Genomic DNA, 23,613 nt, shown 5'->3' with positions numbered 1-23,613 from the left:
GTTCTCAATACAATCATTTTTATTTTATGTACTCAGAAAAAAATATTTTTTTGTTACAAGAAAAGTTTTTCTTTATGAAATGAAAATAAAAATTTCCTTAGGACTAGAAAATATTTTTTTTCTTTACTCAAGAATATTTTTTTTCACTCCAAGAAAATTTTCATTTTCAATTCATAATGCAAAAAATTTCTTAAGACTAGAAAAATTTTTTTTCTTGGCTCAAGAATTTTTTTTCGCTCCAAGAAAATTTTCTTTTATAATTCGTAATGCAAAAAATTTCTTAGGGTCAATAAAAATTTTCTTAGGAGTAAAAAAAAATTTATTGTCTTAATAAATTTTTTCTGACCTCAAAAAATTTTTGTTTTCAATTCATATTTAAAAAATTTTCTTAGGAAGAGTAAAAATTTTGCACCAAGAAATTGACTAGATGAATAAATACTTCACTTACATGAGAGTTTTTACTTAATTATTATGTCATATTCTTGTTACAAATTATATACAGTAAAAATAAGTCGCTGTACAAATGAGTCAACGATGAAAAAAATTTTTTCGAATAAAAAAAATGATGAATGAGATGTTAGATAGAAAAAAGAAAAAAAAACAACATTCTAAATGATGTAAACAGGGTCAAAGATGAGTGACTATGGTTTATAATCACTTCTAAATTCTTCAAGACTAACACCGTGAATATAAACTCAATGAATGATTCTTTAAAATGATTGCGCAACCCGGAAAGACGCCGACTGTTGTAAATAACAAGCACGTCCACGTGTATTCACAAGAGACCCGCGAATTCTTGTCCTGTATCCTTCTCTTTACAATCGGAAAATTTTAAAATAAAACCGGTTCTGCTGGTTTGCCATCGCCGTCTCATTATGGCCAAAGTCCAACTGAAGTGAATCCGCTTTCAAAAAAATAAGGGTTAAAAGGATTAAAGTCCTTACCGAAATATATCACAGTGTCTATTAGATAAAATTCTTTTTTTTTTTTTTTCGTTTTGTAGTCATCTGAAGTATAATGAGATTTTTTTTTACCTCCTTGGTCCATGGGCCTTTGACGAGCTCTGGATTAACAACTTTAGCCCAACGCTGCTGACATTGAACGTCACTCCTATCAGGAAAATGCGCTGCTACTGAGTCCCATCTGAGTCCGGTGCGATGTTTTTCCGCATTACTCACTAATTGCTTCAATAATGCATCCTACGTAAAAAAAAGAAAAAAATTAATCATGATTTTAATCTGTCTTTTAATTTTTATTAACATTTCAAGCGGTTTTTTATCTAAAGACGATCGAAAACAGACTAATAAAAACGAGCAACCTGCAGTCACTGGGTGACTGCCCAAAGATCACTACTAAAATTATAAAATACGCAGAAAAAAAGGATTTCTTGTCGTAACAAAATTTTAATTTGCACCAAGAAATTTTATGCATTATCAATTAAATACAAAAATTGTCTTGGAGTGAGAAAAGATTTTTTTGGTCAAGAAATAATTCCTCGCACCAAGTAATTTTTTCTAGTTCTAAATAAATTTTTGTTCTCAATTCACAATGCAAAAAATTTCTTGGGGTAAGTAAAAATTTTCTTTAGGCGAGTAAAGATTTTTTGTGTCAATAAATCCTTTTTTTTTCTATGCACACTTTTTTGGCTTTGAGAAGCTTCCTAAAACCAAAAGGGAGTAGAAAAATCTGTCATTTTGGACTAAGTAACGCGATATAAATAATATAGCTATATATTCAGTGACATTCAGTCATATTTAGTGACAGAATAATTAAAGTATTAATTTATTTAAAGAAAATAAATACGATCGTCTTTTTTCCCGCGTAATTTAAATGTAATTCGAATGATATAGATAAATCTATTTATCTCAATACTTGGCAATTAAAAACAGTTTAAAGTATGAAAATGCACAAATTCAAGTCAAGACCTATCTAATGATACCAATTTTAGTAACATCAACTAATTCTATCATATAGATATGCCGGAAACAAAATTTTCCTTATTCTCTTAATAATATAGATAGATAATTGTATCATATAGATATGGCGGAAACAAAATTTTCCTTATTTTCTTAATAATATAGATAATAGACAGTAAAAGTCTGATTTTGGTTTAGAGGCGACCAAAACAAGACCGAAAATTATTGAGACCGAGTCCCCCAGTCAAAAAATTTTATCTCTTTTAAATCTAATAATAATTTTTATTTTATTTGCACCTTCAGACTTTTTTAAAAAAATTTTTAGTCTGATTTTGGTCGCCTGTAGATAAAAATCCGACTTTTTTCTCAAAATATTTTGCCTTTAGTTTTTATCCAGACCAAAATTATACTTTTTCTGCCCATTAATTATTTTTTAGTCTGTTTTTGATCTAAAAATAATCTAAATAAAGAATAGTACAGACAAAACTCGATTGAATTTCGCATATTAATTAAATAAAAAGTAAAATTGAATATAAATAACTCAAAAATTTTATTTTATTTAAAACAGATCAAATTTTTTGACCCGTGCTATTAAAAATATTCATTTAATTCTTTGAAATATTAAAAAATAAAATAATTTATTAATTAAAATTGTACATTAAAAAATTAAATTTCCATATATTTTAAAAATAATTAAATTCTTTTGCAACAAAAGGATTTTCATTTTCCCCTCGATTCGAAAAAAAATTTCGTAGAAATCGGGATAAATTTATGTAGAAGTATATTAAAAGTTTACATCGAATGAAAGCACGTGGGATAGAGGTTCGCCAACTTTCCCATGAGAAACCTCATACATTGAGTTGTACTACATAATATTTGATCGCGCGTGCTAGTGAGAAAAAAGGACAGGTAACAACAGGATCATCCCTAACAATGCTTTTGATTCATTGTTATATCGTCATAGATTGTAATAAAAGCCGTCAAGATTATTGTCATTATTATATATATATGTATATGTATTGAATATACGAGCAAGTTTTAACCGGACAAAAATATATCAACACGTATAGTATGTTATTCATCCACTGGTTTATGTTATTCATCAACATTAATTTCAATAATTAATTATTCAAAAATATAACTTTACCTCTTCTTTGGTCCAACGACCTTTGTTAATATGCTTCGACTGCGCATTGCTCGTACTGTTACTCGTCGTAGTTGCTGTTGCTGTAGTTGTCGTTTGATTTACAGAATGGGCATTTGATGAATAAGAAGCCACTTGATAATCGCTTTCTGATTCATCCCCACTACTCGAATCGTAGCCTGATCTCGAGCTGAAATAAAAAAAAAATTCAATTAATATTTTTAAATAAAATTTATATGAATAATTAAACGAACGTAGAAAAAAATAATTTCTTGGTGCGAGAAAAAATTTCCAGTGTAAAATTTTTCCTCACCTCAAAAAAACTTGTTTTCAATTCATAATACAAAAAATTTATGATACTAAAATTACCCGACGTTTAATAAGTTTTGGATTTTTTAAAAAATGATAAATTAGAAAAAAAAAGAAAAAATTGCACCTATAGTTTTTTGAATTTTCTACAAGTGCATATTTGTAATTTTTTTTTTTTTTTTTTTGTAATTTATTTGTTTAAAAAAAAATCCTAAAATTCTTAATTGTCTATTAACTTCAGGGTCATAAAAATTTCTTAGGGTAAGTAAACATTTTTTGTGCTAAGAAATCCTTTTTCTGTGTAGAGGCTAGTGGTATAACCCAAAGAAATTATCTGATAATTGTCAGAATTTAGGGGTAGTTGAGGTTGGCCTGCCATTTTCGGGTGACGTGCGAAACATTTCCGAAATTTTGATCCAGTAGATTTTTTACTTTTTTCTTATTTTCGTTCTGCGAAAAACGTTCCGATCTTCAGGTACATATACAATTGACTATCGAAAAATTGACCAATGCCCACACGAAAAAATATATATGTGACATATATGCATCGATGTATCGGCTATATGGGACATATATGTTATTTATATATTTTTTTGTGCGGGTGGTCATTTTTTGAATTCAATTATAGTTCCCGCGAAAACTTAATTTTGCCCAAAAAATTATTTTATAAATGATTGACCGAAATTTTTACCAAATTTTTGACGTCAGTTGACAGTCAATTTCTCCAGATCTGCCCTAACTGACCATAAAAATTACAGTAATTTGACACCACTAGTAAACTAAAAGAAGTCGCCCGAAAACTTAACGATAAAAAGACAAGTAAGGAAGCATCCTAATTTTGCGGGCAAAATCTTACGGTTCGGTAAACATCCTTCCTGTTAATCGTTACAGTTTCATATATATTTTTTTTTATTATTTTTGTAATCGGATTATACAAGTTCTTTAGTTTTGTTTTTGTCTACTTCTCGCCTTATATTATTCTTCTTTACTGGTTTAATTCTATCCCTTAAATCCCCGGATACAACAACCACATCCTGTCCGTAAGTTTACTCCCAAGTGTGTAGTCTTAGGGTTTAATTAGTTTCCTGTCTATCAATGCGACCTACGTACACCTCGTCAACTTCCTTCCCGGTTTTTCTTTTACTATATCTTCTTCCTAAATACGTTAATAAAATCATTCAAGTGTCACTTAGTAAATTACAGTCTTTGTCTTATTCTATCCATAGGTCTAATGTTTCAGTCGTTGAACACACGTTTGACAAATGGCTTTCTTCGAAACCGGAATTCATTCATAAAACCTTTATCTGTATCAACTCTAATCTTTATATTACATAACTATTTAAATATTTACTTAGAAAAAAAAAAAAAAATTATGTCAATAACATAAAAATGCACATATATTAAAATATCATATCAGTGATATATATGATACCATTTGATCAAGAAAAATAAACAAAAATATGGTAACTTAGGAATGTTATTTATTACTATAGAAATTCTTTAATTTTATTCTTTAAACTAAAGAAAAGTTAACATATTATGACAATAAATGTAATTTTTGATAAAAAAGTTGAACGGAAAGTAAATTTAGAGATGATTTCTATGGATAAATTATAATAAAGTCTACAATTTTTCCATTATTCGGAGGGAAAATTCAAAAAAAGGTCAAATTATAGGTATTTTAACTTTTGATCGGCTATAACTTTAAAATAGTTGACTTTGTGAAATTTTGACAAGAGAGCTTTTTTGTAGAGCATTTAATGCCTTGCAAAAAGATGTCTGCAGATTTTTCTAATGACGCATTGTTAGCTAGTTATAAAGATCAGAAGAATAAAAAAAAAATTTTTCTGTTATTCTTATGGAAAATAGAAAAGTACGGGAACCTCTTAATGTTAATGCTAAGGGGTTAATACCGATTTTCAATTCGTTTGAATTCATGGACAAAAACTGGAAAAAATAGAGTGTTTAGTGTTTTTTAAAACCTCAACATAGAGCTAATAATTGCGAATTTTCAAAAATTCTAATTCGTCTCTACTCTACGAGTTGCAACAGAGATAGTCCTGTTTATTTTTCTGAGTTTGAGAAAGAGGGCGGCCTTTCCCTCAGGAGCTCTAATTTTCACAAGCGAACTTTTATATCTAAATGAAATTTTTGAACCTGTTTCCGAGAAAAAGAAATTTTTTTTTTTAAAAGTCCTAATATAGGGTAGAAGTAGCGTTTTTATGTACCTGAAAATTGAAACGTATTTCGCGCAATGAAAATGAAAACTTTATGTAATTCGACTGCTTAAGGGGTAGTTGGGGGTAGCCTGCAATTTTCGGCTGACATACTAGCGCCAATGCGAAACATTTCAAAAATAAAGATCCAGCAGATTTGTTAAATTTCATTTTGTTTTTTTATTTTTGTTCTGCAAAAAACGTTCCGATCTTCAGGTACATGCGTTTTTGGCCATGTAAGGGCCAGTTTTGGCCACTTGGAAATTTTAATTAAACTAATTTGTAAAATACGCAGATAATTAATTTTTAAAATTTTTTCAGAAATACTTTTATCCCATTATTGAAATGAGAATTTTATTTTACACTTTTTCATTAATTAAAATAAAGTATTAAATGCCCAAAAATGGAGTAGAGGCCACAAATGGTACTTCGACCCTATATATATATCAAAAAACAGATGTACATTCAAGCATTGAATCTCATCATTATACTAGTGAATAAAAATACAAATGCATCATTTTTATTATCAACAAAAATTCGAATATTTGAATTAAATTCAAAATTTATATCCTATTAATCAGGATTAAAAATTATTTATGTTACAATAAAATAAATATTTTAATTAAAATGTTCAATCAATAACCAATAAATTTTATATCCTGAGAAATTTCTGACGCAATATATGCATGTCTGTAGAAAACAAGTTTAATAATATGTATATGATCATTGATCATTAAAATTCATATCACAACAGTAATTTTTTCCGGCATATCATTAAGAATGAATTAATATTTACGTTATAAATAATATAATACATAAAAGAGTGAATTTATTGTGATAAATAACTTAATCAGGGGTTTTAAAAGTATATTCATATATAAATATGATAACACCTTCGGTATCTTTTTCCTTTTTTTGGTTTTTTCGTCTATTTTTATTACTTATCGAACCATCTGTGAGAGCTCGCACGCTCACGGGAGCATATGCTTATGGCATGTGCACTTTCAGTGTCCCATAGTCATTGTTATTAGCCTCCCCCAAACGAGACGAGGCAAGCGAGAAATGAGAGAAATACTAGGGGTTGTACTGCCTGGCACAGCTGTCTGTGCAGGGGGCGAGACAAGTATTATGAGCGTTATTTTGCTTACTCGCATGTCTGTGTCTATGTACACACCGATTCCCAAATACATGTAAAGTAATACATATACCAACCGAGTACAGCATATATATGAGCCACGTATTGATTGGCAAAAACCACTCGCTTCTTTTCTTTCGTCCCTTAGTAACACGACATCCTTTTTATTTAAAACATCAAAAGGTAAATTTTTTAAATTCACTATTTGTCTAGAATTTAAATCATACGATAATTATAATTATTAATGTATTATGTATACATTTGTTCTACTGAGGCAACTTTTTTTTATGAAATTTAAATTTATTTAAATTATTATTTTAACGGTCACCGCAATATCCTTGAATTGTAAATCTTGATACCCAGGCTATTCATCTTGAGTATAATGATTACATCTGATAAAATGCTTTATTTAAATTAAAATAATCTTGTTAAAAATAATAATAATAATAATAATAGTAATTTAGTTCTTCACTTTTATCCTGTTTGAAATTTTCGGTGGGATTTCAAACAAATTACTTTTAATTATCAACTTCAAATTAGTCGTAAATATAAATATAAATTAACATGTTTATATGTGTACTTTATTTTAACATTACTTTGAATTTTTGTCATGGATGTCGTAAAAATTAAAATCACTGTGCATTTTAAATTATTTATTTTTTTTTTTTCATATCAATAATTGTGTTTTTGATTTTAAGTCGATTTAATTTAAATATCAATTTCAAAGCTGGTAGTTTGTTTAAAAAACCGTCATTTTAATTGAAAATTCGTTTTTTTGCCCTAAGATATTTTTTGCATCATAAATTGAACACGAAAATTTTTCTTGCTGCGAGAAAATAAATTCTTGCGCCAAAAAACTTTTTCTAGTCTTAAGAAAATTTTTTTTTCCATTTCATAATGCATACAAAATTTTTCTTGCGCCAAGAAATCCTTTTTTTGTCTAGGGTAGAGGTACGAATTTTGGCCGCCTGAATTAAAATAAAATAATTTGTTAAGGTCACAATTACACGATTAATTTTTTGAATGGTCCAAAAATGGAGCAGTGGTCAGAAATGCTACTGCTACCCATTTTTTTTTTTTTGTTAATACTGACACTTAGATATACTTACTTCGGTGGTAAATTAAATCTTTTGAAAGTACATATAAAATAAAACAATGTCGATGTGTGTACTACTGTATAGGCTGATAATCTGTTACAAAACGGACATAGACCCCTGATATTGGTGGTAAGACTCTTTATGAGCAGGTGCGTGACTCGACAGCTGTCTCTGGGTCTCTCTCACTCTCTTTCTTACATTACTTGGTTATTCTATGTTTAAGGCAATAGTCGATCATCAATCGTAAGCTATGTTTCAAGACATGTTATGTGGCAGCTGGTTGCGCTTATTGCGTCTATTTGACAGTATTATGTTGAAAATAATAAAGAACATGAGCGTGCGCTAAGCTATTCAATAGAGGTAGGCGATAAAGTCACCCGCATCCTCAAAGCTCACTGACTTATCGTTTACTTTTTATTCATCTTTTTATTTTTATACAGAAGGTAAAAGACCTAGTACACGATCAGGGAACTAGTATTCAGTCGATCCATGTATTTTTATGTAGATATTTTTAGTATATATAGATATACAAATACATGAGTAATCGGGTACTAGTTCCTTGATCGGGTACTACTACAGCTCCTTGATCGGGTACTAATTCATTGATCGGGTTCTAGTTCCCTGATCGAGTACTAGCTCTCTGATTGGATACTAGTTCCCTGATCGAGTAACAGTTTCCTGATCAGGTATTAGGTCTTTTACCTTAAATTTAAAAAGAAAATTACTTATAAGTTAAAAGATCTAGTACCTGATCAGAGAACTAGTACCCGGTCACTCCATGTATTTGTATAGATATATTTAATAAATAAAGATATACAAATACATGAGTAATCGGGTACTAGGCTTACCTTACATACATTTTAATTAATCGTGTATGAAAATGTATACGTAATTTTATAATATAGTCGATGTCTTATATATTTTGGCTTAGATCCTGCAACTGCTATACTTGTGAATATAATGACTATACCTGGCCCTTTAAATTCAAGGAATCTCGGGATCTGACGGTCAGCTGAGCTTTCTCTTTTTTTTTCTTTTCCTTCTTCATCTTCCTTTTAACTTTATTATGTTAATATGACAAAACTATCCTATATTTGACTTAATAACTCTCTGGTCCTTTAAATTTTTTGCATTAAAATTACATAATTTAGTTATGTATCATTTGGGCCTCATATGTTATGATAAATTTCTTACATAAGTAAGATACAGGTAAAAAATAGTAAACTCTAAAATTACCGTATGATCAATGTTACTATTTTAATAAAACATAAAAATCAGCATGAGATCCTTGAAGTCTTGCTATCTAACTTTACTGGCATCTGCAGGGTGTGCTACCGTCTGCCTGGGACTTTCCCCTCTATTTACCAGAGCCGTGTCTTGTACCCATAGAGAAAGAGTGAGAGTCAGTTGTATAATTCTGTCCCCTTTTAACTTTTTTTTACCCTCCTTTTTACTTCCTTCCATTCCCTTCCGCTTCCCTTCCGTTTCGCGCCTTCTTGAGCGCTTCTCATGTACATGTATTTTGAATGTAACAATAAACCCTACGAGACTAGAGTGAGTAAACGCAACAGCAACCCCTCGCGCCATATTTTTTTATCTTAATTTTATAGCAGATTTTTGTATATAAAAATATAAGTAAATATTCATTTTTTAGACATTAGTGTTCTTTACCTTTCATATGACCTCGTATCGATCATTATATAAAAATAACAGAATTTTCTGTACACAAAAAAAAATTCAATTTTTGGATTGTATTTAAAATGATAAATTATTTAAAAAATTCCACCTGTAGTTTTTAAAATTTTCTACATGTGCATATTTTTATATTTTTGTTATTAATTTGTTGAAAAAAAATCCGAAAATTCTCAACTTCATGATCATTAGCATAAGTCTAATAATTTTTGAATTTTTTTAAAAACGATAAATTTAAGAAAAAAAAATATTTAAAAAAATTCTACCTGGAGTTTTTTAAATTTTCTGCATGTGCATATTTTTAAAAAATTAAATTGTTGAAAAAAAAGCGAAAATTGTTAATTGTCTGGTGACTTCAGGATCAATTGTTGCTGGCAATAAATAAAAAAAACCTTGTCGCTAAAATAAGTTAAAACTAAGTACGGATATCGACACGTACAGAGAGAGGATCAGGGTTGAACCCCTTATAGGACATCTGGTCACCACCTGCCTTGATGCCTTACTTCGTTCCCTCTTTTTCTTTCTTTCTTTCTTTTCTTATTTATTTCTCCCTTTAACTTGTCCAGTAAAAAAGTCCCAAGATCACCGGTATTAAAATACACCGATGCCAACATGATTCCACGTCGCATGAGTCGTGTTTTAAATGCATTACGCATACCAGAGCATCGACCTATAATGTATAAACTTCTGTGTATTATTATAATACAACCTCAATCACCCATGTTATATAGACTATGCCAGAGAATACGATAATAAAAAAAAAAACGAGAAACAGAAGGGTGCAAAAGTCCGAAGGTTTCCGAGGATTTCCGAGAGGGCTTTCATCATCCCCTTTTAACTTTTTTCTACACCTTATGTTACCATCATCCCCCCTTGTGTGCACTTTTGCCCTTTTACTCAGTGTTCGTTCCCATGACAAGTGTGTAAGATCCTATTTTCCGTGTGAATCTTTAATTCAGCCGTGGGAATATTATATACTGCAAATAAATACTCACAACTGTTTATTCTGATGACCATGCACGTGTTATTTTTTTTTTAGCCACGCCTCCAGTCACTTTTACCCTCATCGAACTCATCTAATTCCCGCGTGGAAACGTATCCTGTATTATTGAATAGTTTGATAAGGCGCCGGAAAATTAAAAAAAAAAAATATCCGCTTCTGAACGTCATCAAGGGAGCAGATGTATTCGGTGATACTGAAGTTTGCCGACTAATAACTTTTGGAATTTATTCAGAACGATAAATATAAAAAAAAAAATATATTTTAAAAAATTGCACTTATAGATTTTTAAATTCTCTACATGTCCATTTTTTTTAGTTTTTTTTTTTTTTTGTAATTGATTTGTTGAGAAAAAAATTTGAAAATTGTTAATTGTCTACTGACCAGGATCATTGATACTGAAGTTAGTTGTCTAATAATTTTTGAATTGTTTTTTAACAATAAATTATAAAACAAAAATTATTTCAAAAAATTACACCTACAGACTTTTTAATTTTCTACATGTGCATTTTTTTAATTTTTTTTTTTTTTCAATGAAGTCGTTGAAAATAAAATCTAAATAGTGTTAACTTCAGGACCATATGTATTCGATAAAATTTATGTACCATATGATCGAAAATTCCGGGAAAATTTTTCTAAATTTGTTGGAGGATGTGCGGCTAAAGCTACAAGTATCTCCATTAAGTTTAAGGACTTTTTTTTTTACTCATCATCGTGTTTTTTTTTTTTAAATAAACCAGATCCTACTTTAAAAATAAATTCTTGCACGAGTTTAATTTTTCCTCAAGTTGCAGCTGACATTTCTATTTGATTGTGGTAATGAAGATTATTATCAGTAATAAAAAAAAAAAAAAACTAGTATTAGAAATAAAAACTTTCATTTCGCGTATGAATTTTGTCATTTCAATTAAACGGTTTCGCAAAAATGTTAATCTTAAATTCAAATTAGTTATCAGTGGTTCTCTGGCGGTATGACTTTTAAAAAAATTTCACCTCTGGATCCTTAAAAAAAAAAAGTAAAAAAATATCTGAGTATTAACCATCGTGAATTTGCTTTTAAATTTTGACAGATGACCGAGAGAGAAAGAAAAAAGGTATGTTGCCAAACCGGATTGACGATACTCTTCTTCCTCAGGATCCTTTTGAGAGAGGACACTGAGAAAGAACTTTAAAGTTTCCCAGTATGAAAAATCTTCAGCCTAAAAGAAGTGAATGAAATAAAAGACCTACTTTGCTTGGTGACAAAGTAAAGACTGAAATAGTAAGATCCATTCTTGGATTTAATCTTTCAGGCTTCGTCTATACATCATATATTTTACGACTTAGTATTGACAAAGTCATCTTTAGTCTTGAAGGACAAATTTTTAAAACCTACTGGCTGACCTCGAAGACAAATATCTTTACTGATAACACAATTTAACTGATATTATAATTCGTAATAATAAATGAGATGTTGAATGGGTAGAAATCGGAGTACTGACTCTGATAACACCGCATCCTTTGATATTAATATCAGTCTGTTGTTTCCGGTCAAAGCTTAAGGTAATCGAGTAACATAAATTATCCGATTGAATATCAATCAACTTACACAGTAAAGACAATTTTGTAGAAGTTAACACAAAACTGTGTGTTAGAACAAAATTTTACACAAATTTTTATGTTGTTTTAACATTTTTCATTAGTGTTGAAAAAATAACACAAAAAAATGTTATTCTCTGTTACCGGTTCTGAAACTTTTACACATTAAAATGTTATCTGCAACACACGTAAAGTGTTAATTTAACATTTTTATTTGTGTTATATGGATACTCATAAAAATTTATGTTAAGCTTGAAAGTGACTACGGTAAATTTAACACATTCTTTGTGTTACTTTAATGAATTAACACGCGCTCTATGTTAAAGTTACATTTTAAAAGTGTTAACACTTGTTTGGAAAGTAACACTGAGTAAATGTTACTTTTGTTTCAATTAACATTTTTTTGTGTTAAAAATGGACTGATCAAACAACACAACAGTGTGTTAAATTAACACCGAAAATGTTAAATGTTTAACATAAAATTTTTTACACAGACTTTTTTCTTTACACAAATACGAAAAATTTGTTACTGTGTAGAAATTGAATTGAACCATCCGATTAACAATAAAAAATTTAAACCTACACCTAGAAAAATTAACTTTTAAAAATTTTGTTTACTCACGAAAAATTACGCTATTAAATTTTGAATCTGATAAATTTTTACAGGAAAAAATTCAAGATTTCACAGAAAATATTTTTCTTAATCGAAGAAATCTGAGCTCTGCTCAAGATATGCTGACTTTTTTTTTTGAGTACCGGAAATAAATTATGATTTTCTTCTGTCAAAAAAATTATTTTTCAACTTAAATATGAAATTAATAATTTAAAAATTTTCATTGATTTACTACTTAAGTAAATTTTGTTTTTACAAAAGTTATTTTTTAAAAAAATATTACAAGTGCTCAGGTTTGGAATTTAAAAGAATATTTAAAGTGACTTGAAGCAGGTTTCAATAAATCCCCTCTTTTTCTCACACTTACTCTTATATATATCTATACAAACAACCGTACATAAATTACAAATATTCAAATCTTTCATCTTTGAAAAATATAAACATTTTTAATTCAGCACATTAATATTATTTGATTTAAATTTTTTATTGTTCCGCGGTTAGAATAATTATTACCGCATTATTTACGTTTAAGTTTAAGTGTACATTAAAATATGCAATCAGTACATGTTGCACGACAGCCTTTAGAAAAAAATCTGTCCTTGTGTGCGTCTGTGGTGATCTGTGGGAACACATACATTTGTATGTTTACATAGATAGTTGTGTACATGTGCGCACGCACACACACACACATCAAAGAATACTAAGTGAAGCATTACTATTTATCAGCTTTACTGACTTCGAGCCTCAACTAAATAGTCAATACTTCAAGTTTTATTTTTATTGCCTACGTAGAATTTTTTAAATTTTTCTGTCAACTTTTAGTCGGATATTAAAATTTTATTACATTGACACGAGTCAATGCACGTGAACATTTTTTTTTTGTATGACTATATATATATATATATTGTATATATATGAATAGTTAAATGTAATATTTGATGTGGAAATTGAGAGTTTTAAATAAATAAAATTTTATATTGAGTACAAGAATTTAAATGGCAAATTTGAAAAATGACGTATTGTTTACATTTAAATATCGGTAATTAAAATGCTTATATATATATAAATATATGATATTAAATAACTCAATTAATATTAATAAAAAAATGAGTGTGAATGTAACTGACAATTGTCAATTTTTTTAATTTTCAAATAAATAAATAAAATAAAAATTAAAAAATTCGTATTCAAATTTTAAAAAATCTACGCGCCTTTTTTTCAATTCATTCATTTAAAATTTATAATTCGTCTTGTCTGCTAGATTCATACTCATAAAAATAAATACTTACTCAATATCAGTAAATAAATAAAAAAAAAAAAAAAACTTACGCTTCTGTCGGTGGTGGTGAATAAAATGTCGAATGATAAGTAGAAATATCTACAGTTTTTGACGGTACAAGCAAATCCGCTGGTAAACGCTGCATTATTTAATAAATAAACTAAATTGCTTTGTTAAATTTAAATAAATAAATGCACTAGTAAAGTTGAAACATCCAGAAGCTCCGTACTTGCAATATGTCTACACGATATCCATGGCACAGATAAAAACGTTTCAACACTTGTTCAAAAACAAGTACGTACTTTTTAAAATAATATAACTTTTATTCATCATCGTTAGCTTTCACAATAAATACACTTTTATTTAAAAACTTTAATTAACTGCTGAGTATAAAGTTTATTATTTTATGTACGTAACATCAATTAATTTAATAAAATGGTGTTTTTTTACATGACGTCCAATTAAACTTGACGTTTTGTCATAGAAACTGTTTATCACTGCGATTATTTTTAAATATTTAATTTAAATACACGGAAGTTTAAATAATTTTAAAAATTTAATAAACAATATTTAAATTTTAAAAACAATTATTTAAAAAAAGAACCGAGTATCGATCGTTGGCCTCGTCAGCGTCCGAAACGGTCTTTTAATGCGCGTTTGCGTACAATCTTTGTTCTGAAAACTGAGCTTGCGCAGTCGCGAGCTCTTTATTTTTGTATTTTAACTCAACAAACAATAGATTATTTAAATTTAAAAGTTTATTTCTATTTATATATTTAATTACATATATATGTATATAAATAAATAAATATTAATATCAATATTACGAACGCCACTGCGTGAATATATTTTTATCCTCCATTTAAATTATTTTGGAGGGAATTTTCGGGGGCAAAATACGATAAAAAAATTTCAGTACACGCGGGTACAGTGGCGGCCGCTTGCCCGATCTCGACTAAAGCAACCTCGAGGTTCGACCGAACAACAGCCCGAAGCCGACGTATTTTTCACATGCGGTGGCGGCAGCAGCAGCGGCAACGTTACATTCTGGTTGTTTGTGAGTATGAGATCGAGGGTCTAAAGCATCGAGAACTCACATCACGCGGGTAAAGAGAACTGTTTTATTGAGAGTGGGGATCACTAATACATGGTGAGACTTCGACCAACCGCGGCGTTCAGAGGAGAGACTCGACTCGAGAGCAACAAAGAGGCATTACAACTGGGTAAGTATCAAAACGGCATCAACATCAATGGTCAAAGTTGAGAAAAAAGGAGAGAAACAATTGTTATATACATATATATAAGAGAAAAAGAGAAGAAATGAAGCTTTGCTTATATTACTTACCCATGGTATGCTAGCATGTATATCACAAGAATAATAATAATAATAATACATGTATAAGTATGATACCGAAAAAACCCGAAAATATACGAAGTTCTGGAGGGATACTTTTGCGTCGAGGTAAAAGTATATCCAAGAACCCAAGGGCTCTTCTCCAAAGGAAACTCGTGGGTAATAGAACTGATGAATGCAAGTGCGCCATGTGCTGACTTGGATTCACTACTTCACCTCAATCGCAAGTTAAATTGTTCAAATTTCATCTACTATATATTTTATGGTATATATATTTTAATGTCAAGCCCTTGAAGAAATAGTATTCCCGGCTCAAAAAAATAACTTGATTTTGACGTAATTTTAAAAATTCAAAATAAAGCAAGTTTAGGAAGACAAAAGCAAGTCAAGTTTAAATTCCTTTATTTAATAAATGAAAAACATATTTTGAGGTATGAAAATACATTTGGTTTTGACTTGCTTTTGACTTAGTTGTCTTACTTAGTACCCATTCACGCCCACTAAGTCAAATTCAAGTCACGTTGTCTTGGATTTAACTTAGTTGACTTAAATTTTTAACCAAGTGTAGCCAAAATCAAGTTAAGAGTCAAATGCAAGTCAAAACCAAGTTACTGAAGTCAAAAACAAGTCAAAAAAGTCAAAATCAAGTTATTTTTTTGACCCGGGTTCTGATTGATTTCATGAGATTGACACTAAAATGGAAATAAGTAGAAAGTTATGCAGAATTTTGAAAAACTTTATCAAAGATAATTTGTAGGGAATAAAATTGTCTACAAAAAAGAATCTATGACATTTTGTGATAAGTCTGATAGTTTCGCTGGAAAAAAAAGAAGATCTCGAAATTTACTATCAATTTGAATTCAAACTCAAATAACTTTTGGGCAGATGGATTTATCAAAAATTATGAGAGATTTTTGTAGAGCGTTAAATTTCCTACAAAAATGTATCTGGGCTTATTTGTACAATACGCCATTACTGACGTATCAAATTCAAAATTTCAAATTTTTTTCCCATGTCATTTATATGGGAAATAGAAAATCGCAACCAGGGAATGTGTGAATGTAGCTGACAATTGTCATTTTTCAAATTTTGAAATAAATGAATTAGATGGGAACAGAATAAAATTTAAAAAATGCACATTTATAGAATTTAAAAATCAGTATGTGCATTTTTTTATTTTTTTAATCCGTTCATTCATAATTTAAAATTTGTCTTATATCTGGTACATTCGCACTCATATCAGGGAATATTAAATATTAATATTAAGGGCTCAAATTTGAACAGGCGTCTTCTTTTATCCTACTGAAACTTTTGAGTGTGTCCTGGAAAAAAGCAGTCGATTTTTTTGAATCAGTCTAATATATCTATACTTTGTTGGACGCATGTATAATAATGTAATTAAACGATCCGTTGATTTAAATAAGAATAATGTGAAAAAGAATAAAAAATCCATCAAGCTGCATTGGTCTAAAACAGATGGAAAACAACCATGCTATTATTGAGTCACTTATTTTTAGATCAAATTTAAGTTATAAACGACCGGTCTCCAAGGGTCTTAAGTCTTTCATATTAACTAGACTATCAGACTTTTAATTTATGAGTTTTATTTTTTTTTTATTTACCGAGTTTGATTTCTGAGCTATCGATTAAAGGTGCGGCTTTTTTTTTATTTTAAATTCTCGTCTCTGCCCCTCGGACAGCCATTTCAGCCAACTAGTCGTCACTGCCAAGTCTTTATTTATAATCACACAAATTCTTCGTTAACGTGTCTGTTAATAGTTACTATGCACCACAAGCGAATAGCATTAATTTTTTTTTTCAGCTTTTGACTTTTGTTTGTTCTCAATCAAGATGATAAAGAATAAAAATTAAATATAAATATGTCTAATTAATAATGGAGTTGAACATAAATGTAATAATTAAGAAATATAAATTATTAGTTCATTAAGAACAGCAACTAAAGTACATGCGTTTTGTTCATGACTCAAGAATAATTTAAGCAGATGTCCCATTTTACAAGCAAATTAATGCGACTAAATGAGGCCAAAAAGTATATACATATATATTAAAAACCACATATGTCTTTTAAATAAAATACGAAACTCATATAAAGAAATTACGATAAATGCATTCGTGTTTTGAATATTAAGTAAGAAACGTCAAATTTAAATTCATCATTCAAAAAAATAATAATGCGGAAGAACAAGTGAGATTTGAAAGGAATTTTTTACGATAATTTAAATTTTTGACTTCCCGCCATAAAAATTTGAAATTTAAAAAAAGGAAATTGGTTTCCGTGAAATTTTTGAAAATCGAGTTTTTTTTCGTTATTTTACCAGCTTACGGAGTAAACAGATTATTTAGTGTAGTTTTTTCTTAAGATTATACTGGACTAACAGAAAAGACCATTCAAGCGAGTGCTAGGTTCTGGGAAGAGACGCGAATCGACGAAAGCCGGTGCCCGACTATGCTTACATTATACGAAACAGTAAGAAAGAATGAAGGTAAGCGGTAATGTTAAGAGCAAAAGAGATGAACAATCGCGTGGAATTCCTTCATGCCGTTACGAACACCACGAAAAATAAAGACGACTTTTATTTTGTGTTTTGTATTTGATGGTACTTGTGGTTTTTACTTAAAAAAACATCTTGCTTAAGAATTTTTTTAAATTTTTTATAGAATAGATTTCACCAGAATACGTCATGATCTTATATAATTTTACACAAACAAAGTCTACTGAGTACTTAAATATTAAATAAAGTTGAGAATTTTTTTTTCTGTGATGTACTTCAATAAATTCTGAAACTAATTCACCTTTATATCGGTTACCAAAGTGGATTGAACTCTAACTCCACTTCAGGTCGCGACAAACTGATGGAGAGACGGACAGTTTCACTGTCTAACGCCTGAACTACTCGGCCACCGCGGACTTTATACGCGGAATAATTAAGACATTAAATTATGAAGTAGTAATCAATTATGTACCTGAAGATTAGAACCTTTTTCGCTGAACGAAAATTAAAAAAATTTACACAATTTGACTGCTTAAAATTGACTTAAGGGGTAATTGGGGGGTGGCTGCATTTTTCGGCTGGCATATACTAGTACTTATGCAAAACATTTCAGAAATCTAGATTCAGTAGATTTTCTACTACGGGTTATAAAATGTCACCATAAAATAAAAAATTATTAATGAGATCGGATGTTGCCAGTTATTTTACACCCCATAAAAATTATAACCGATCAAAAAGACTTAAAATCGATCAGAACACTATTTTTTTAGGAGCCTGGCATTAAAATGAAAATAACTAGAAAACAATGCGGAATTTTAGAAAACTTTATCAGAGATAATTTGTTAGAAATAAAATTTTCTACAAAAAATATTTCATAACATTTTGTGATAAGTCCGATAGTTACGCCGGAAAAGTAAAAAGGAAAAGTAAAAAGATCTTGAAATTTACTCTAACTTGACTTCGAGCTCCAATAACTTTTGAACAGATGGATTTATCAAAAAATGATACGATACTTTTTTTGTAGAGCGTTTAATTCCCTACAAAAGTATATCCTAAACTTATCTGTTCAATAAGCCATCGCCGAGGTATAAAATTCCAAACTTAAAATTTTTTTTTTTCTCCCATGTTATTTAAATGGAAAATAGAAAATCGCGAATCGCCACCTTTAAATATTAATATTAAGGTCTCATATTTTAACAGGGTCTTTGTCTAGAGATACTCTGTCGACTTTTCAATGTTCTTCGAGAAAAAAAAAAAGTCGATTTTTTGAAACACTAATATATATATTGAAAAATTAAAGATTGAAATATGTATTTAATGGAATTTTGATATAAAATTTATGTAAAAATAAATGATAATGTAGATCTCGTTTGAACGCATTGTAAAATCAACCCTTGAAGAAGCTACGATGTATACTCAGCACTCGAATTTTATATAAAAACTTAAGGGTGGTGGTAGATTTGTCGTAACACGTAGAACATGCATGCGCATATTACATCAGCAGCTGGTACGGGTTTTTTTTTTATTTTTATTAGCAATAGGTATTGGCCGACAAGTACCATCATCAAGAGCAAACTTTTATACTCTTCATCGTTATCGTATCGCGTGTCTCTGGTTAGGTGGCATATAATATAATATAATATATAACATAACATAACACGAAAACTCGGGGTCCATTTATTCATACATATAAAATATGCGTGTATATGTGCGAGCCAACTTAACAGCTTGTCCTTCCGTCCTGTTCTCGGTTGCTATGCGGGACTGGGCCCTGACGTCACTACTTGTATCTCACAAGGGGAAATTTAATATTGATAACTTGAGAAACGTTAGATTGACAAACTACAGAGCGCAAATTTTATAATAGTATGACATAACGAGATTTTTTTATTTTATTTCAATTAACACTTTATCATATTTTATAAATTTAAATTTCCAATGGAAATTTACGCTTCGAAATTTCAAAAGTTTATCTTTTATAGCTGTTATCTTTTATAGACACGAAAAAAATTTCTAATACTTTTTTGTGTGAATTTTTTTTCTCTACAACTTTTGTTTGAAAGTTTTTTACAAATTTTTTTTTTGTTTATGAAATATTCGCAAAAAATCGGTTTTTGGAGCAGTTTTTATTTTTTTTCTCATTAACCCCTGGGGTGATTGTGGGTGACATCATAGACCTTCAACCAAATTTTCGCCATTAGAGAAATGTCTCCTATTTCGGAGTTTCCACTAGATGAGAGATAAATTAACTTTTAGAAATATTTTATTTTCTTCTCACAAAAAATTATGCTGTCGGAAATTTTAAATCCATTGTATTTTTAGTGCAGAAATTTCAAAATTTCATTCAAAATTATTTCCTTAATCGAAGAAATCTGTGCTCAGCTCGAAATATGTTCAGCTGGTCTTTTTTTTGAATACTGTAAACACGGAAAATAGAAATAGTAGTGGTAAAATTGAATGTATATCCAAGATTTATTACAATTTCAAATATTAGCGAGTCCCTCTACTTTGAAACTGTAAAAATTACATTATTTTTTAGACTTCCTGTTTCGAGTTTGCTCGACAGCACAATAAAAATTCGTAGATTTATTAAACCTATTTTTCTCCACAAGTTTTTTTACACGAGGGCTCTGTTTTTGTACTGAAAAATAATTTTTCCACTGCTCTTTTTTCCGTGGATAAATTTTGATTCTTTCTGTCAAGAAAATTATTTTTGAAATCAGATATGAAATTAATAAACTAAAAAATGGGGAGTGAATTCGGAGTGATTACGGATTTTATTTAAATCCGAATTTACTTCGTTACTCTGTCTTATAAAAAATCACTCCGAATACGGAGTAAATATGGAGTTTGTTTTTCCAGCGGAGTGATTTCGGAGTGATCTGAATTTTATTTAAATCTGCATCCACTCCGATTCAGAGTTTGAATATTAAAATAAACTCCGCTTTGGAGTAAATTTCACTCCGAGGAGATTAAATAAATAAACATTCACCCGCTTCGCATTCATTCCGGATTTACTCCGCGTTCACTCCGCTAATTTTTTACCGCGTAAATGTTATAATTTTTATAAATTTACTTTAAAAAATTATTTTTCGTCAGTGTCCAGCTTATATGAAGTTTTTGTCAACAAAATAATATTTAGTTGATAAATTTTGATATTTTATATTCGTGAGATTTTAGATAGATAGGGTTGCCCTTGTACTTTTCTCCACAGGAAAGTTGAACCATCTTTGGGTTATCCAATACGTCCTTCTGTCACTTTTTCGCTGGGACACCAGATACATACACTGAAAAATAAGCCAGGTTTCACCAAAACATATAATAAATAACCATTTACTCTTCTATACATTATTATATATATATAAACATAATGATATATAATAATCTTTAATAAAAAGTTTTCTTTAGTTGGTTAACGATGGTGCAAGATGGCTTTAAAGAATGAAATTTCTTTGGTAAACTTAATGTATACCCAGACATTCAGTCATTTGTGTGACTCTGATGATGGGGAGTATGAGCAGCTGCTCGCATATGCACGCGCCACACTCCTGCGCTATTTTTCCAAGGTTTTTCACCGTCAACTCCCTCTCTTTTATACTTATCTAGCATGAATGATGCCTGATATTGCTCACCAGACACCCAAACTACGGTGAAGATGATGAACCAACCCATCCATACATGAATAATTTCAAAAATGGGATATCCAAGTAAGCAGTTTAGGATACATGATGTTTTATATTATATGGAAATGGAAATAACCCAAGTACAGAAGGCTGGTGTGCATTCATCGCGTGCCACGTGCCCTGCCACCTGTTTCATCTAGGCGTTCAATATAACCCAGAGTAAGAGAAACGACCGAAAAAAAGGAGAAATATATTTTTTAACAGCCGGTATAGCCGATGAATGTGCCGGCATCGAGAGCTACCTGGAGATACCCAATGTGTCTAAATAATTTTTTGTCACTTGACAATTTATTTTAAATAATAATAATATCTTATTATTTTTCTGCAGATCAATGAAACTCAACTTAGCCGACGTCTAATAATTTTTTCTCTTTTTAGAAACGATAAATTAAAAAAAAAATTGTTTTAAAAAATTGCACCTATGGCTTTTTAAATTTTCTACAGATGTATTTTTTTTTTTAGTGATTGGTTGAAAAAAATGAGGAAATTGTTAATTGTCTTCTAGCATGAGTGTGAATGGAGCAGACATGAGATAATTTGTAAATTTGAAATAAATAAAAATAATGAAATTAAAAAAAAATCCTCGTACTGACTTTTTATTTATCTAAATACGTATTTTTTTATTTTTACTCATGATACTAAAGTTAGCAGATGTCTAATTATTTTTGAATTTTTTTTTAGATGATAAACTATAAAAAAAAAATATTTGAAAAAATTACACCTGTAGTTTTTAAAATTTTCTACATGTGCATATTTTTAGTTTTTGTTTTTTTATAATTGATTTGGTGACAAAAAAAATCCGAAAATTACTAATTGTACTTCCGGATCATTTTTACTCTGCTTATATTTTATTTATTTATTCAAATATTTAAAAATCCTCACTTGTCAGTTACATTCACACTCATGTGTTTGATTTAAAATTTTTAGTTAATTTACTGATACTGATGAGTTTTTGAAATAATTAATTTTAGCAAGTGACTAAGACTTAAAACTTACTTGGAAACGAATGGAATTTCTTGAACTTTATGCGACACTTTCATTGTTTGATCAAATGAGTGCGTGTTTGTCAACAATTATCACTTGATAAGAAAAAAAAAACCAATGTGATTGTAGATAAGTTCAAAAACTAGCAATTAAAATACTTTTTTAAAAATCGTCACTTGCACAATCATAATTATTTTTTTGTTTTTAAAAATTTCAAATATTTAATAATGCGATCATTTCTTTTTTATCTTAAACACTGACATGTTTACACTAAAAATTAGATACATAAATATGTCATATGTCAAATAAAAGTTTACGTCATAAATTAGCAAACTGATGATTGGTACCATCATTGCATGGCTTTCGCGCGGTTTTATTTGAATTTTTAATTTGAATAAATAAATCATTGAGTTCAGAAAATTAAAATCTTTTTATAAATATTCAAAAAATATGACACTGATAGTATCCGATATCTGAAAATTTTCAAGAATTAAATTACTGAGTCGTAACAAAATTTTTTTAAAAAATACTATAAAATTTTTGAAAATTATTCAAATGCATTTTTAAAATTTTCGCCCGCCAGAATTTATTTTGTTTATTGGAAATAAAAAAAATTTTAAGATCCTGAAGTTAGCAGACAATTCAAAATTTTCGGATTTTTTTTTCCCTCGTCAATTACAAAAAAAAAAAACGGAACATATAGAAAATTCAAAAAGCCATAGGTAAAATTTTTTTTTATAATTAATCGTTTATCAAAAAATCAAAAAATTACTAGACGTCAGCTGACATCTCATAAATTTTTTAATGTCTGCTACTTTCAGCATCACTACAAAATTTTTAATTAAAAAATTATTAGAGATAATTATTTTTGGGTTCAATTTCAAAATAAATTATTTCAGAGTAAAAAAAATTAATTTCTGTTATTATATCTGCATAAATGACAAAATTTAAAAGTATTTATTATGAATGAAAAAAATATGAGTGTGAATGTGACTGACAAGTGGGAATTTTTAAAATTTTTGAATAAATAAATAAAATGTAAGCAGAATATAAATAAAAAAATTCGTATTTTGATCAATGAAAAATTAGCGCGCGCATAT

General features: G+C 29.2%; 1 protein-coding gene across 2 annotated transcripts in view; it reads right to left on the bottom strand.

The window, feature by feature from the left end:
- The window catches only part of LOC130665132 (myb-related protein B), a 29,706-nt gene extending 6,950 nt beyond the window's left edge, over nucleotides 1-22,756 (bottom strand). The window contains exons 1-3 of one of the 2 annotated variants that reach the window (XM_057465415.1): nucleotides 22,526-22,756; nucleotides 3,064-3,250; nucleotides 1,035-1,199 (exon numbers count right to left, since the gene is read on the bottom strand). In XM_057465415.1, the coding sequence (XP_057321398.1) occupies nucleotides 1,035-1,199; nucleotides 3,064-3,250; nucleotides 22,526-22,569 (396 nt within the window). In that variant the 5' untranslated portion in view covers nucleotides 22,570-22,756. Of the gene's footprint in view, nucleotides 1-1,034; nucleotides 1,200-3,063; nucleotides 3,251-14,029; nucleotides 15,045-22,525 lie in introns of those variants that run through there. The other variant, XM_057465414.1, reaches the window with a different exon arrangement.
- Nucleotides 22,757-23,613: the final 857 nt, after the last annotated feature.

Source organism: Microplitis mediator, chromosome 3, assembly GCF_029852145.1.
Source record: "Microplitis mediator isolate UGA2020A chromosome 3, iyMicMedi2.1, whole genome shotgun sequence".
Lineage (NCBI taxonomy): Eukaryota > Metazoa > Arthropoda > Insecta > Hymenoptera > Braconidae > Microplitis > Microplitis mediator.
The sequence above is the reverse complement of the archived record's forward strand: the minus strand, read 5'-3'. Positions and strand labels throughout refer to the sequence as shown.